At 48.7% G+C, this 17,896-nt stretch overlaps 1 protein-coding gene across 1 annotated transcript in view; it reads left to right on the top strand.

Annotated features, from left to right (window-relative positions):
• Nucleotides 1–6,807, top strand: part of LOC8039115 (protein argonaute-2) — a 43,171-nt gene extending 36,364 nt beyond the window's left edge. The window contains exon 14 of the mRNA XM_029967979.3: nucleotides 436–6,807. Within this exon, the coding sequence (XP_029823839.1) occupies nucleotides 436–544 (109 nt within the window). The 3' untranslated portion in view covers nucleotides 545–6,807. The remainder of the gene's footprint in view (nucleotides 1–435) is intronic.
• Nucleotides 6,808–17,896: the final 11,089 nt, after the last annotated feature.

Raw genomic sequence — 17,896 nt, forward strand, 5'->3', positions numbered from 1 at the left:
CTGCATCAGTGCAACCTGTGATTGCTGTCACGTATTGCATTGAGTCGTGCAGTCTCAGTTAAAAGAAACTGTGCTTGACATCTGGTGGGTCCACTTACTGGCGTAGGCCTAACGACAATTGAAATGGGCCTCGTAAGAAAAATAATGTAACGCGCCACGGGGGAGAAAAAAAAGTCAAAAGAACAAGTTATTTGAAGGTTGCGTGCCTCTTACCAAGCAACCATATTTTGTTTCAGCATGACTTGGAAAATGGTAAAATTGCAGTTCTGCCGAGGCAACTAAAGTGCGTCGGAGCAATTCGCACCGAACTCCCGCAGAGAGCTTTTATGCATCTTGCTCCAGAGCTTACGGGGGTTGTAGCATTTGCCCTTTTGCGTATCAGAGTGCAGACATTGCAAGAAAGGGAGCGCCTGACGTGGTTGTCTCTCTTTTCAGTGGAGAAGGCAGCCACCAGTCGAGCAACGGCGACGACCGCACAGTCGTGGCGCTGGCGCGCGCCGTCACCATCCACCCAGAGACCCTGAAGGTCATGTACTTCGCCTGAGCTCGGCCCCGGGAAAACTCCGGGCCGGCCCGGGGAAAGCGGACCGGGCTGGCCAAGGGGCAGCTGCAGCGTGTGCGCTTTGGTCGCCGGTTTCGGCCGCGGCGGCGCAGCTCCCACGCCGCCCGAGCACCTCCTTGCGGGTGCTTCCGGCTTGCCTGCCATGCCCGGGTTCGAAGAGGGCCACACGCAGCCGTCGGGAGAGTCCATTTTAGTCAAAGGCCGTTTTGCCAGTTTTATGAATAGAACGCAGCGTCTATGTTGTTTGGAGGGGCCGGCCGTCGGGAACCGACCCCTCCCTCCCCTCTGCCCGCCTTCCGCCCACCCTTGCACGCAGCTTTTACTGTATGTCGCCACTGTTGGTGCGTCGCCATTTGGTCCTTCTCGTGTCCCCCCGCCGCTTGTCGGCTCCGAGCTTCATTGCCACGTCCGTCTTCTTGTCGTCTGAATGCACCCAGGGCGGGTGGCTCCCAACACCTCGCAAAGCCCGCCTCTGTTTTAAGCCACGTCTCCGATTCGCACCACGGTCACACGACCCCTCCCCCTCTTCCCCTCACCACCCCCCACGTTTCGAAGGAGGACGTCTAGAACGGATAATTTATTCGGAGCGCTAGACGACCGAGCGCATGCCCTAGGCGTCGCTTTCCTCCCCGGAAATTCCCGTTCGTTGGGCGTCAGAGTTTTCTTAATGCGTGCGACGGAGGAAGTGAGCGAAAGTTGCACGTCGCTCGAGAGAAAGCGGGGGGTGTCCGAGAGCGAGTCCATGCGAGCGCCCTTGGAGCCCGCCCCCTCGGAGGCGTTCTTCTGCCGACCGAGGTTGTTTCCCCGGACCCCGCCGGAATGATCGCGGCGACTGGGGGTGCGCGTCGCGTAGAAACGGCAGCGCGTGTAGCACCGAACCTTTGGCCAAAAAGTAGGTGCTGTATCTCGTCCGCTCCCGTCCGCGTCGTCGAACCCCCAATGCAAGCTCCGTCGGAATGCCTTGTCCCCGCCTTTCCTTTTATGTGTCGGTCCTCCGCTCAGGACCGCCGTGAAACGCTCGGGAACGAATGGCGGTCGGTCGGGAAAAGTGTAACGTACCGGTTGCAGTGCCCGGCGATTCTTTGCCGTCCCCATCGCCATGACCCGGCCGGTCGCCCTGACGTCCCCATTTTGGTCGCTTCGTCGGAAGGTGCGTCGACGGCATCCCCCTCGGCCGTGGCGTGCCGATTTTATTTAACGAGATGTTATCGACGAAGGTTTTATCACTGTTGCTAAAGGCCCTGCCGCATTGAGGAAGTGCGGCAACGTCGATGCAATGTGTTCATTAACGATCGGTCGAGTCGGTCGTCCTCTCTGTTGCCCGACGATCTTGTCACTTTGCGGTAACGGCAGCACGTCGCAGGCAGCAGTGTCACTCTGGTGCGACTCTTGGCAGCGGAAACGAGAATGTGTTGTGTTGGACGGCACGTGTTGCAGAGTTTGGTCAATGAGCAAATTCTGTACTGGCAATGCGACAGCGCAAAACTCCGAGAGAGTCCGTTTGGTAATGTGTCTTTTTTTTTTTTCTAAGAATTTAACCGTGAACACACCAGTAAAATCGAGCCAAATGTGCAGCCAAGGTAACTTGACAAATGCTTTTATTACTTGCACGATTTCCACATTGTCTGGTGGGCACTTTACTGCTAGCATCATAAGATGATGTGTGTACACATGCATTGAAAGTTATTAGAATTCATCTAGGAAAAGAAAGCAGCGCAGAATAATATGAAGCTTGAGACGGCGTTGAAAAATATTTTTTTATCCCGACCAGGAACTGTCGTTTGCAATTTGTAAGCGACATCGGCATTGCCGGTTGGCTACGCTGGCTTTGCTTTTGGCACTGGCCTTTTGTGTGCTAGAAATGGGATTTATAGCACAGAATCACTTTGTGTGTTGGCGAAGAATCGTAAAAATGCCGGCCATTTCCTCCTTAGACCTTGCCGTGTCGTCGGCTAATGCAGAGCATTCTGATGAAATTTATGGAAAATGCTCCGCGTTTATGCCTTTTCCATTCACTCGCTGGCGGATGTCGTGCCGTGAGAATTTGCAATCCTTTCCATTTGTGTGCAGCGATGCCTCGCTGCAGACGAATTGAAGTAAGTCGCCATTACTATTATTCAAAAAGAAAATGAAGTGTTGCGGTGGGTCTTTCGTGTTTGTGGCGCAGTATGATGGGGCGTTCTCCGACCGTCTGCAAAGGTGCTTGCTGCCGTTGCCGCAACGTGGCACAGTCGCCAAAAATGTCTTTCCCTCGTTTTTACGGACAAAGTTGTTGAACGGTTTCCTCAATGTGACGGTGCCTTGGGTGTGTCAATGGATTGATGTGGGAATCCTCTACGGTTAGATTACTTCCCGAAATGCACGGTTTTGTGTAACTGCCAAGCCCTGTAGGAATCGTAGCGTTGTTTAACCCTCGAGCGGAAATTGACCCGTAGATCGCGCCGCCCCCTGGCAATGGTTCGAACCGTGGGAGCAGACTGCGAGCTGGTTGTGAGGGTACCGGCTGTCGGCTTTAATTTTCGGGGGAAAATATTTTGATAATTTTTGCGTTGGCTCGCTTTTTGTGTTTACGGTATAAAAGTGGACAAGTTTAACTCGTCCCGTTTCAGCCATACGTCGCGCACGTGAGGGACGAGCGACTGGAATAGTCTCATCGGTTCTTAAGCACCAAAGGTTGCATGTCTCTCTTTTACCCTCGGTGGAATCGCGAACCCTCTGCGACAACGGTCTGCAAAGAGGCGCCGTTTCGGGGTTTTGCCATTCAGTGAAAGAATCGGGTGGTGGCCATCTTTGCAACCAGCTGGTACATGCAGTCACAATTAATGCCGATGGCATTTCGATTGTGCAGTTGGAAATGGAATTGTGCGAGTGTTTTACGCGTTCTCCGCGATTTCCGACGTCTCGAAGAAATACGATGGTTCGAGTTGCCAGGCATCGGAGAGGAGGCGACAGCGTCACGCAGCAGCGTGCGTCGTTGCCAAAAGTGCGCCGTCGGAATCCCGTGCAGCTTCGAGATGAAAACGTAGACGACGGTAAAGGTGCATTTGCCCATAGAAGCCCCGCCGCGTAGTGGTGCGACACCTCAAAACATAAACAAAAAATTTGCGGTGTAATGAAATTGTTGCGTCGTACGCCTCATATCATCATCTTTTTTTTTCTCGGTGTAACGAAGTAGTTTTGGACCCCATTTTCAATTTGATACGAGGTTTTGGTAATTTTGCACGCACGTACCAGCCTCGTTTGTGAGCGAAACAATTGCAGAGGTTCTTCTGCCCTGATCCAGGTGTCTCCGAACTAGTTCCGTCATCGCAGAAAGAACCCTGCCGTACTGCGCATTTCATTGGAGCTATTCTGGTAGGGTTTTGAGAAATGGGAAATTCGGCCATCCAAGTTAAAAACAGATGTGACCGCAGGCGGGTCATTGGAGTCACTCTAGCACTGAATCCGGACGATGTTGCCCCCTTGTCGTCCGACGTGCATCGAGAGCATTTATTTTGGGGGCTCTTGTCTTTTTTCTGGGGACCCTAGAAGCCGTCCTCAACTTCGTTGAAAAAATGAAAAGGCCACCTGGGAAAAGACCTAGTCGGCGCCTGCTTCTGTTCCTAGCACGCGTGTTCTCTTTGTTTATGCCTCATTGGTTTTTCGAACCGAGGGCTCTAGAAGGAAAAGGCATTTCTGCCCATAGAGCCCTTTGCCCATTACAGTCCAGAAGCAGCAGTATCTCGAAAAACACTGAAGAAAGCAGAATATAAAAGTGCAGTTACAACGCATGCACGAACATAACTGGCACATGCTGGTGAGAAAATCGAACAGTCATCCTGGCCTACACGGCCGGAATGAGCACGGTTCACTCTGACTGTGTAAACAAGAAGTGCAAATTACTCGTTTATTTCTGCTGCAGCTTTTGACTGGGCCTTGCGTTGAATCGGTGTAGCACCGAGTGCTCGTCGCAAAAGTGTGCGAGAAATTTTGTTAGTCTTTGGAGATAAATCTTGGATATAATGAAAGATGTGAAGTGAATAAGGAAGCCTTAGTACATCCCAGCGGTAGCGAAACTTAACTGTGGCGTTGGGGGGACGTCCTCCCTGAAGTGCCCACTCCGGCAAAGCATTGTGATTTTTCTTTGTCTTGAGAAGAGTTCATTGTGTCTTGGAAAGTGCAATAGTGCTGTTCATGGAGCTTTAGCCAAATATTTCTGGAATAGAGCGTATAACTTCATTATTGTTATTATTTTCTAATCGAGTTAAAGCGATGATAGTGCTCATTAGCCTAGAGCTTATAAATTGCCTATAGAATGGTACTTTTTATGCCGCGCGATGGGACATGGTTCTCGGTTGCCAGTGTCTCGCTTGCGACGAAAGAAAACTAGGATCGGCGCCATTTTTGTGGTTTTGAAGGGAAATTAGTCTTTGCAACGAGCGTCTGGAATTCCAGTGTCACGATTGAAATTAAGTAACATCTGCCAAGGCGACGTGCTTTTGAGGGGCGAGTGGCCTTTGAAGAGCAGGAGGAGTGTAGACTCGGTAATTTGGAAGTTTTGGTTGATTCGAAGTGCAAGTGCGGTCTCGGGAATTGTATATGGAGTGCTATGGAGAACGTTGCCGGTTAGTTTCAAGGCTACACCTCAGGACCTAGATGATTGGAAGGTTTTTCGTTTTGTTTTTATATGTTTTAGAGACCCAGGGTGAGCTGTGATTATGTCAGCCACATCACCCCATAATTTAACCACTCTGAATTATGTATTGACGTGTGGCTGCCACGCACTTTTTCTTTATGGGCCCCTAACCAGTGTTTTCTCGAGTGCCGCTCATCGAGCATCTGTGTGTTCAAGCCCACCGTCGTGGCGTCGCCACATCGACGCCACTTGTTTCGTAGCCTCCCGTAGCAATCCCGTTCGGTCCAAGCACTTCCCGGTCCTGTGGTCACCGGCAGGGTTAAAACTGCAGGGCGTCTCTTTCGGGCCTCCTGCACGTGCTCGTAGCTTGCGACGCGCCGAAGCGTCGGCGAAGGTGGGAAGCTCTCGCTGGAGACAGGATGCCCGAAAGACCTTTCTGCCGTTGCTATCCTGTCGGGAACTACAGCATGCGCCACCAAAGGCACCTCGAGCTTGACGAGGGTTAAGAGGTGGTGCGGTGCAATGGCTGGGGTGGCCTACTGCGGCAGTATGGTGGCGGCGACGTTCACCCACCTCAGTTGCAAACCCAAACGGTCCAGGCCGACGACGCACGACGGGGGCTTTATTCTGGACACTTAGCAAAAAAAGTCTGCGAAGAATTCGACAGCCGCGATTAGAGGGCGCCAAGGTCGAGCGCAGCACCGGCCAATCACGGCTGCTGGATTCCTCGCCGTCATTTTCGCCAAATGTCCGGATTAGAGCCCCGGGTCTGGGCTGACAATGTGCAGCGGGTCGGGCACAGGTCGGGCTGGGCCGTTTGCCTCAAGTGTAGGGTAAGGCTACCTACCGTACGTGCTGTTCAATCATGCCGCTCTCCAACTGCTTAGAGTAACAGCCTGTGGCTAAAGGGCTGTCCTCTGAAAGCTTGCCAACTCTGAGGAGGCTGCTTCCAATTTGGTCGGCAGCGATGCAATGTTGAATCGCTGCGCAATGCTATTTGGATTGAAACATTCCAATGAAGATCTACCATGGGCGTTTTGCGTACTCTGTTTTGCTGTCGCCAGCAAATGCTTTCCAGTTCGTTTGCTGTTGCTTCCTGGGGTTCCTCAGAGTTCCTGCCCAGTGTCGAGACCTCAGATATTTTTTTTCTCCGCTGGAAGTGTGGTTTGCACGTAGTCGGAGACATTGTGATGTGGGTCCCACTTGCTCATGTGGGACATTCAACTTGCGCTTTTTTTGTGCATTTCAATCGTGTCAAAACATTGTTGGTTGCTTTACTGGTTTTGTACTAAGCACAAGGCCTACGAGGGTACCGTTCTTTCGAAACTGCTGCCGCTGAGAATTTGACTCCTACTGCAGACATGTCCAGCACTTTGATTGGCCCGTTAGAGGCAAGCCCGACGACCGGGATCTTTAAACAATGTTTTTATTCATAGAATTGAGCCAGCATGACTTTTATCAATGCCACACCTTTTTATGTCTTATAGTGTCGCTCACATTTGTAGTGCTGTGTATTTGAGAATGTTCCAACGGCATACCCCATTTTGTTGTCGGAAAGCAAACATCGAGGAACCATTTCGGCATATGTCACGTATTTATTATCGAGTAAATATTGTATTATTTCAGCAGACGAGCGGCTGTTTCTTTTTGACTGGTGTCTGTGCAATGTAGGGAAGAGTATTGTGCAGAGGCTGCTCTTCGGAAAAAGATGGCTCCTGCACATGCTTAGACTTGCCCCGATCCTGGGTCTGCCCGACGTTTCACATGCAGGCTTGGGTCAGGGAGCGCTAGAACAAGACCAGAAAGACCTGCCCGAGCTGGAATCGGAAACGTGTCGTGAGTGGCATGTACACCCCCCCCCCCCCCCCCTTTCCCGTTCTAAGCGTCCTGGGGCGGATATTTTATAGAGAAAAAAAACTACATACACCAGCTTTTTTGGGGAAGAAATGTTTAGTTTTTATATGAAATGGCAGTTATTGGGGCAACAAAATAGATCTGGACAACGCATCGCCCGTGACGTCGGATCTTGGAGACCCCCCAACCCTGGCCCATAAATTCGCCCTGGCTCCCACATTTGAGGTCATGTGCAAGTGCTGCCTAAAGGCCCGTTCACACTCTTGCAACCGAGTACGACCGAGAGAGACGAGACTTGTTAAAACCTCTTAAAATTTCTTAGGACGAGAAAGACACTGGCACGCTGGCACCATCTATGTCACGTGGTGACCCTGGAACTGCATTTTACAAGAGCGAAGGTTTCGCGGTATTTCCGAGGTCAAATGTGCGTAATACCTATAAGAAAGGCTCGTTTATAACGTTGACAAAAATTTTTCGAGCCAAGAAAGAAAGGATAATGTGCGAGAGATATAGAAAATATGGCGGACCGCCAAGTTTACTCTGCGAACCCTTCAGCCAGCGCCAACAATATGCACAGTGGCCTCTTCATAAAACAACAAATTGCAGCCATAGCCTCCAAGATTTTTCGCGCGCGCAGTTAACGCGAGAAGTCTCGTGCTGGCTGCCGCAAGAGAAAAAAAAAGGGAGGCTACCGGCGCGTGGAGAGACGGTAGAAAAGTGAAATGGAGGGTTCGACTCAATTCGTTCCTGACAAAAACAGGAGCATTCGTATTATGCTGCCGGGGCATTGTTTGACGCTGCCCGAGAGTCCCCGTTCGCGCCCTTTTCTCTGACCTTTTTTTCTTAGAGTGTAGGAGCGCAAGAAGCCATAAAAAGGCAAGGATGTTCTGAATCCGCGGTGCACCGCTTACCACCGAGCCCAACAAGGGAATACGTAATGTGTCGTAACAAGAGTGGCTTGGCTGACACAATTCCGCTGGTTCCGCTACCAGTGCTGCCGGGAAACGATAACCAAGTAGGGATCTGGACGAGGGTATCTGTATGGCCACCATAGTATCTGTCACAAATGCCTTACAAAAGCTCAGCCATTTTTTCACAGACCCGGACAAAAGCTCACCAGGAGAAAATTGTGCATGCGCAACACTAAAATGCAACAATAAATCAAATCTAGCCGGTGCATGGTTTCTTGATTAGATTGGAAACAAGTTTATTTATTGATTGGTAAGAAGCGAATGCAGTTCCCTACTACCTCCACCTGGGTTGGTAGATCTGGGTGTACCTGGAACCCCTTGCAAATATTTTTCGGACGATTCTGCAGACGCGGAGGGGTTTTTCGCACCCGCTTCACGGGGGGCTCACCTCTCCGGGCTTGTGTCAATGCCAATGCAACGAGCGCCTGATCGTGCTGTAAGCATTCAATCAGCCTCCAGACGCTTGTATAAGCATGACCGACGAGCTTCTGGAACCCGATATTCCATCCTTCGCAAGTGTTCGTCCAGTCTTTATCTTGAAGAGTGGTGTCGTGCGTGTTCCACCATTCTGGGGGGAGCTCCGGTCGTCGTCCGCGCACAGTCAGGCAAAAGGAAGAATTCGCTCTGGGAGCCGCCGCAGAAGGAACACGGAAGGGGCCGTTGACATAAGTGCAATCAAGTAGCACAGCAGGTCGCCGATGTCACCGGCAGACTTTTCCCTGATGTAGGTTAGTCCTTCAGACACAAGCTGTGGTGGAAGGAACGCCAGCTTATCCAAACCCCACACAGCTTTCTAAAGTGGTCATCTGCCCAACTCACGTTCCTTCAAAATATTCTTAAAAATTCGCAACTCAATGGTTTGTATAATATATTTTTGCTTCAGTTCCCCTTTCACATCACCCTGAGATAATCCTTGGTTTCAAATACATTTATGACGCACAATGACGGAAACAATTTAATTTTCTTAGCCATTCACATCAAATATTACCCCAAGCCAACCAACCCCCCCTCCCCCCCCCCCCCCCCTCTCCCGCCAAAAAAAAAAAAATTGCAGTGGCTTAGCTCGGCTAGGGTGCCTACATGTTTCCGCTCCGGAGCGGCGGAAACATCTAGGCACCTTAGAGGGGTGCTCCGCCGATTTTTGAGCTACCTCAACTAACTATATTTTCTGACTCCCCGGCCTTTACCCTTTCTGTTATGCTATTTAGTATCGCGAAATTCATAATAGTTATTGCGAAATCGGCAAATGAAAATGATGCAAAAACCAACATTCAAATATACCCGCCCTTTTCAGTGCCGTGACGTCAGTGGAAGGTCAGCTCGCCAGTCGGGCGAGCAGTCTAAAGAATAGAATATGCCAATCATTTGTTCCGTGCTGAAGCGCGGGTCCTGGAGCGAGCTTCCAAAGCATTCTTTTGACACCATGAAACTGCTTCGAATCAGTTGGGAACAAATTCTACAGTCCAAAGAGTGAACCCCTGCACTTCCAATGACGTCACTTTTTCGCTGTTGCCAGTAGAGACTTTCAGTTTGAAAAACACGGTGAGGACCAAAATTGTAAATTCAATAACTTCGTGAAAAAAACTTATTTTGACCTAATATTTGGGATACTGTTTTGGCGATGTTGTTTGGCGAATTTAGCAAAATTTTAAGCAAATCGGGGACCATGAAGAAATCGGCGGAGTACCCCTTTAAAGCGCGAAACACATGTACGACGAAACCGTCCGATCCGACGTGCGGACTGCCGGAATGACCTTGGGGGGGAGAGGGCTTTCGTAGCATCGGAGAGCGTTGAAAACCCTCGCCTCCGACCGTCGTATTGCGCGGTCGGACGTCGGATCGGACGGTTTCGTCGTACATGTGTTCTCCGCTCTGCCAGGATATACGTAGCGTAAGCTTAGGTTCAGCTGGTTATTTTTAGCTTTTCTGGTTGTCTACGATTAGCTTGGATTATCATGCTTACTGCTGCTTCAATGACACACACACGGTATACACCAACTCATGTTTGGATGGATGGATGGATGAATACGGCTGAGCCCTTTAGATCGGGCGGTAGCTTACGCCACCTAGCCATTTTGTTTTACCATTTAAGCTTAGAATATTTAAATGTGAAATATATATTCACTCCGCAGTGCAAAGAAAGTGAGGCTATGAAACCCCCTTGCCATCAGTGAATAGGAAAACACCTAGTTTTCTCTCGACTTCTGCCACCATTCACTTAATGAAAAAATTGTAAGGGTGCAGGCGAGCTGGTGGAAGTTAACCATAGTTTTGTTTAACCCGAGACTGGGGTATTTCGGACAAGGGGACGAGAAGAAAAGAGGCCACAAGGAGGCGACGTCTCAACAGAGAGACTTGAGACGTCGCCTCCTTGTGGCCTCTTTTCTTCTCGTCCCCTTTTTCCGAAATACCCCAGTCTCGGGTTAAACAAAACTATGGTTAAATTCACTTAATCTTTGCTTGGTAATCTCTACACTCTTGAAATCCACTCTCCCTTCGCTGTCTCTAAAACCCAGTGACTTTATTAAATCTATGTTGTCTTCGTTAGGCATAGGGTGAAGCCCTTTACAGTAGAGTATCAAGTGCTCAGCCGTCTCGTCCTCCTCTCCACAAACAGTGCACACTGTATCCATTTCCTGGTACTTCACTCTGTATGTTCTGGTTCGCAGAACACCCGTCCTCGCCTCAAACAGCAATGAGCTTCCCCTAGAATTGTCATAAATGCTTTCTTTGGCAATAACTCTTTTGTTTAATCTATAGCTTTCCAGAGCCGTCTTTGTCTGCATTCCCTCTAGCCATCGATCTCTTTCTGTGGCCTTAACTTTCTTCTTAACTGAGACTTGCTCTTCCGTATCTTCGCTATAGCCCAAAAACTTTCCTCTTAGTTTCCTAGTGCGCTGTCTCCACTTTGTGTCTACACTCCTCATGTATAAATAGCTGAAAACCTTTCGTGCCCATTGCTCCCCATCCATTTGCCTCAACCTATCCTCAAATTCTATCTTGCTCACCGCTTCCCTGCTCTCAAATGACGCCCATCCCATGTCTCCTTGTACTCCCTGGTTTGGCGTTTTGCAATGTGCCCCCAAAGCCAGTCTACCTACTCCGCGCTGTTTTATTTCTAGTCTCGCATGCACTTCGGATTTCATGCATAGCACTGCGTTTCCAAAAGTCAAGCCAGGCACCATGACCCCTTTCCAAATCTCTCTCACCACTTCATACCTGTTGTAATTCCAAAGTGCTCTATTTTTCATAACAGCTGCATTTCTGTTGCCCTTACCTATTATATACTTTTCATGCTCTCTGAGATATTCTGCACCATCACATATCCATACTCCTAGATACTTGTATTTACTAGCTCTCTCAACTGTAATATTCTGTATCTTCAGCTTCTCAACTTCATCCTTGTTAAAAATCATGACTGCTGATTTTTCGCTACTGAATTCTAAACCTAATTCCTCTCCTTCCCTACCACAGATGCTCATTAATTCCTGCAACTCTGTCCTGTTGTTAGCCATTAGTACGATATCATCCGCATACATCAATCCCGGTAAGGATTGCTGAATTTTTTGGCCTAGCTTACTGTAAGAAAGGTCGAATCCAAGCATACTCTTCTCTAGTCTATCCTCCAATCCTCTCAGATACAACATAAACAGCAAAGGCGATAACGGGCACCCCTGCCTAAGGCCTCGTCTTATCTCTATTTTCCCTGTCGCCTTTCCTTCCCATGTTATAATCACCTTGTTATCTTTGTAAATGTTCCTTAATAGTGCTGTCAGTCCTTCATCTAGGTTTAAGCTCTCCATTATGTCCCACAGGTTCCTTTGGTTCACATTGTCATAGGCATCCTTGATATCCAGAAATGCCAGCCAGAGCTGTCCGTTTTCTTTTTGCGCTATTTCTAATTCTATACACTGTGTTAGAGAAAATAAATTGTCCTCCAACCTTCTTTGTTTCCGAAACCCGTTCTGTAACTCGCTCAGTATGCCCTCGCAATCTACCCATTCCTCCAGTCTGTTCTTTATAATCTGCATTACGAACCTGTAAATAACCGGTGTCACGGTTATGGGACGATAATTCCTAATATCAGACTTATCTCCCTTTCCCTTATATATCATACTCATCCTACTAAGCCTCCATTCGTCTGGAATATTTCCTTTTGTTATCATGGTACTCACTATCTCCCTTAGTTTTGCCTTAGATTTAGGACCCAAATTCTTCACCAACTTGATAGGGATACCATCTGTGCCTGTCGACGTGCCACTAGGGACTCTTCGTTCCGCCTTTTCTCATTCTCTTTGTCCAAAATCCGCGATGTCACAAACTGAACTGCTACTTCCTTCGGTTCTCCTATCTTCCACATGTACCCGTTCCCGAAATTTCTCCTCCATCACTGTTCCTATATATTGTATCGCATCATCTCCCTCTCCCTGATGCGAGAGTATGAACCTCTGTCTAGCTTGCGTCGTTTCACTGAGTGAGTTCAAGTGCTCCCAAAACTTCTTGGCAGCGTTTCTATCTTTCTTACTTACATTACTCATCCATTCCTCACCCTTTCTCTGAATTTTCGCAAGAAGAAGAATGGCAGGCTGACTGAATCATCCTGGTCGAGTCAAGCCAGGACACCCGTCTACGGGAAGCAGGGGTCGAAGTGGTATATACTGTCTCGCGCGGGGGGCTCCGAAGGATGCAGACGTATCCCTGGCTCAACCAACCGCCAGGATCCCCTTTTCCCCGGATACGGGTTAAGCCCCGCACAGCCAGGCGGGGAGGGCGAACCCACATGGCTCGGGGTTCGTAGTGACGCCAGTCACCAAGCACCTACTGAAGCAGGTGCTCCACATGTGGGTATGGCGGCCCACGTGGCTGGGTTCCGTGGTGATGCCAATCACCAAGCACCTATGGTGTAGTGCCCCCTGCGGGGATTTGGTGAAGTGCTTTTTTTGTGTCTCTTGGTGAATCGTGAGGTGGTGCTCTACATGTAGCTTCGCTGGCTAACCACCTTCACAAAGTAAAATAATTCGCTTTTTTGTATAATGTTTTATGGTATATTTGGGAGACAATGCGACCGACTACAGCCACTGGATGCTCAGAAAGCGTCCAACGGTCATTGACTACAACACAGACCTGGCAAAAAGTTTAGTTTTCTAATTTAAAACATTATAATACCATGTTCTTGCGGATTCTGACTTGCCCATTTCCAAACACTCATAAAAAAAAAAACGATTTTTTTTTTTTTTTTTGTGTAAGGCTGGACGGAAATTGCATTATTTTGACTTTTCGATTATTCGAAAACTTCCGACCGCAGTTAAAAGAACACTTATAATAGTTAAGCGCTAACTGTCTTGTTAACACAAAATACTCTACAAAAAGTTTGTCTAAGTGATAACTTAAGTCAAAGATGGCTAAGTCGAAGAAAGCCTAAATATTAAAGAGTTGCGCAAGAGGCTTAGTTTGTAATTTTTATTGTGATTAGAATATAAACACCCAGAAATTAAATATAACTGATTGACTCAAGCAGACCAGTTGGCATGCTTTTTACAGAAAACTTTTGTTTGTATTCCTGTGGACCTCAGTTGCGTATTCGCACAAGAGCACCTTTGCAGAAATCCCCAAAGCCTGCGCGCGCCGCGCGACGAATCATGGGAGTCCTCGGTACGCGCCCCCTCCCCCCCCTTTCCCCCTTTTTGTCTTTCCTCCCGCTAGCACGTGGTATAGACCGTTCCATTAGGGTCATAGCAGAGAGGGTAAAAGAGCAAAAAAATGCACTCCCCCTCTCCCCCGCAAGCCGACCGCTCCGCCGAGTGGGCTGTAGCTAGCGTACGGCTGGCGTGCAAACTCTGTTTAAAATCGCGTCAATTTAGAACTTTCAAGCGCAGATGCGCAGATTTGGGTATGCCAGTTATCGTGTAATACTATGCTAGATAAAAAGAATCACAGGGTCCAATTGCACTGTTACCTGCGTGCAAATAAAAAACAAAAATAGGGAGAACTGTGCCAGATTGGCCGGTCTCTTTGGCGAAAAGAAAATCCGGTTGCTGTACCTTTTTTACTATACAGAAGTTCGTACTGGTGTAGGCCTTTAGCGACCATGAGTGGAAGTCTGAAATAATAATTAAAAACGTGCTCTCCTGCCGCAATACACGCAGTAGTTGAGGGTAGTACTGCCGGCTGACTCAACTGCTATTTAAGTAACGAAAAAAAGATATGCTAGTTTATGATTTAGCAAAATAGAACAACAGAGAGCTATAGGCTGATTTTGGAGTAGCCACAACTATTCTAAGAACCGAACCACTTCACAACGGCAGCCACGAGCGAGAGTTCGGTAGAGCCCGCCGATACAGCCCAAAGATGGAGAACGGCAACCTCCCGGTGTGTCGTCTGCTAGCGGAGTCGGCGGCGTGCCCTCTCTCTCGTTTTACCCCGCCGAACCCGCTGAACTTCCCGGATGTGCGGAGAGGGCGCTGCGGTCGAACAAAATGGTGCCGCCCAGAGAGCGCTAAATGGAATGGTCTATACGCAAGCAGGCGCCGGTTACCATGGCAACAACGTTAGAGGGGCCGAGAGCCGAGTCGGGGTCGGACGAGCGCACGGAAACGGGAGAGGGGGTATCGTGTTGACTATTTTGCAAGGCTGCCCCTATCTCATCCCTCTCCTTTGTACCGGCTCTGTCGTCTGCTGCGCCAACGCTTTATCGAACCTAGCCGAACCCTACCACGTTTGCGGTGAAAAGTAAGTGAATTAAGTGACACAGCCAGGCGTGAAGGTAGGGCACGACCAACGTTACTAAATCACTCAGTTGGGAAACTCCCATAGAGACAGCCCTAAAAATATGGCCCCAATCTGTCTCCGAGCACCGAGCTAATGACGAACACAACGCCACCATTCCTCCCGCAGCGGCCACTCGACAAACTGCACGTTACTTCTATTTTTGGCTTTGACAGGGGTGAACCCCGTCTCCCTGGCGGACGCGCCGCGTCGAACTACTGATGTTAAAATGCACCTAGGTCGGGAGGCGCTACCTGAAAGGCCCGCTGAGGCATGGTTTTATAAAAACAATATTAATTGTTCCGCAAAACCTTGCGAACTAAAGATGATAAAAACATCACGCGCCCATCATCTGGTACTAAACTCCAATAAATTTCATACAAAAAGAGTCTTTTCCGTTTGTTTTACGCAAAAAAACAGGCTTTCAAGAAGCTCGAGGTGACCATAGTACAGACAAAGGAAAAGGGTGGCGCTGTTGTCGCATTTAGCTCGGTCTCGGTGGACGCCAGCGGCCCAGGTTTCGACGGCGAGTTTCCCAACTGAGTGTTTTAGTAACGTTGGTCACGACCAACGTTACTAAAGCACTCAGTTGGGAAACTCCCATAGAGACAGCCCTAAAAATAAGGCCCCAATCTGTCTCCGAGCATCGAGCTAATGACGAAATCAACGCCACCATTTCTCCCGCAGCGGTCACTCGAGAAACTGCACGTGACTTCTATTTTTGGCTTTGACAGGGTAAACCCCCGTCTCCACGGCGGGCGCGCCGCGTCGAACTACCGAAGTCAAAAAGCACCTAGGTCGGGACGCGCTACCTGAAAGGCCCGCTGAGGCATGGTTTTATAAAAACAATATTAATTGTTCCGCAAAGCCTTGCGAACTAAAGATGATAAAAACATCACGCGCCCATCATTTGGTACTAAACTCCGATAAATTTAATACAAAAAGAGTCTTTTCCGTTTGTTTTTACGCAAAAACAGGCTTTCAAAAAGCTCAAGGTGATTACAGTACAGACAAACGAAAAAGAGTGGCGCTGTTGTCGCATTTAGCTCGGTCTCGGTGGACGCCAGCGGCCCCGGTTTCGACGGCGAGTTTCCCAACTGAGTGTTTTAGTAACGTTGGTCACGACGGACAACGCATTGAAAGAAGTGAATATCTTTACCCGTCGGCGATGGATGGATGAATCCGGCTGAGCCCTTTGGATCGGGCGGTAGCTTACGCCACCTAGCCATTTTGTTTTACCATTTAAGCTTAAAATATTTAAATGTGAAAACTATATTCGCTCTGACTGCAAAGAAAGTGAGGCTATAAAACCCCCTTGCCATCAGTTAATAAGAAAATACCTAGTTTTCTCTCGCTTTCTGCCACCATTCACTTAATTTTGCTTGGTAATCTCTACTGCCTTGAAATCCACTCTTCCTTCGCTGTATCTAAAACCCAATGACTTTATTAAATCTATGTTGTCTTCGGTAGACATAGGGTGAAGCCCTTTACAGTAGAGTATCAAGTGCTCAGCCGTCTCGTCCTCCTCTCCACAAGCAGTGCACACTATATCCATTTCCTGGTACTTCGCTCTGTATGTCCTGGTTCGCAGAACATCCGGCCTCGCCTCAAACAACAATGAGCTTCCCCTAGTATTGTCATAATGCCTTCTTTGGCAATAACTGTTTTGTTTAATCTATAGACCTTTTCCATAGGGGCGCCGCCATCTTGAATTGTCGTCACTTCCAGTATGGGCGAAAACATAACTTTGCCGTCGCCGCGCCAATAGAAGACATTTAGGACATAAGCCTAACCGTCACACATTCTCGTTTTGGCTCTCCTCTATCTTTTTACTGTTTACAGGTTGAAACGTTTTACTATTTTGTCGTCGCCCATACTGGAAGTGACGACAATTCAAGATGGCGGCGCCCCTATGGGAAATGTCTATAGCTTTCCACAGCCGTCTTTGTCTGCATTCCCTCTAGCCACCGATCTTTTTTCTGTGGCCTTAAAGGAGGACCAGCAGAAATATTCTTCCGCCTGGCGGAAAGTCCTCCTCGCCCTCTTTCTTTCTTGTATTGTAGCACGGTGAGGAGAGGGGAAAGGTCCCCTTCTGCGCCGGCTTCTTCTGAGAGGATAAGCCGAGAAAATCCCCATTCTGAGCGACGGGCGATGGGTGCGGCAGCAGCGACCTCGTGAGTTAGAGGTAGCTTCAGCTCCTATCGCGTAATCTGCCCCATTTTTTGGCGCTCACCAAGCCTAGCCCCTCGGGTGTCGGTTTTACACAGCTGCAAGGCTGCGCCCGTGCAGTCACCGAATTGCCGCTGTCGAAGGTCTTTAGTTTAGCCCGTGGCAAAGTAAACGCATACTTGAGAGCTGCGATGCACCCCCCACCCATTGAAGGAACGTTTCATAGATATTTTCGGTTGATCAAGGAGCTCAAAACACATGCGCGAGAAGTGGTGACTTGAATATGTAAGGATGACTCACATCTTCACAAAACATTCCATCTTCAAGAAAAAACGGCTTATCACGCTCAAACTTGCCTCAAATTGGGATCGATGGAAAAGAAAACGATGTACCAGGCGCGGGCATCTTCTAGAAGGTCTCTGTTTTCTAGGAGCGAGCACAAATTATTGAAGAACTTTAGCAGACTGTTTTCAGGCCACGCTTTATTTAGCGGGAGCTCGCGCTGCCACTTCGATGCATTCTCTGAAGCGCGCGCCTGAAGTGGCAGCGGGCCTTTGAAAACGATTTACTAAAATGCCCTGTTGTGTGCCTAACTCGGAGAACATGATGGCCAGCAAAATGTATGAAATTCATATTTACACATTCCCAACAAGCACCTGAGGTGAGAGGACATCAAGGGTGGATGTCAATTTTAGAAAGTTTTAGTGGGTCGCTTTTAGGCACTTAGATAACCGTATACGGTCCGTACCCCACAACGAAATGTAAGCTAGACTCGCTGTTTACATTCTTCATCGAGTGCGGCTATGGAGCGAAAAGACAATACTAAAACCCTTTTTGACGAGTCTAGCGTGTCGTGTTATGGTTCAACGTTGCTTGTATCGGTACCATAGCACTGACCGCCACTTCGAAGTATTTGCGGTGTCTCAAAGAAACTAAGGCAAAAGCAGACAATTTTTTTTT

The sequence above is a fragment of the Ixodes scapularis genome, unplaced genomic scaffold (genome assembly GCF_016920785.2).
Source record: "Ixodes scapularis isolate PalLabHiFi unplaced genomic scaffold, ASM1692078v2 PGA_scaffold2__306_contigs__length_199485367, whole genome shotgun sequence".
Lineage (NCBI taxonomy): Eukaryota > Metazoa > Arthropoda > Arachnida > Ixodida > Ixodidae > Ixodes > Ixodes scapularis.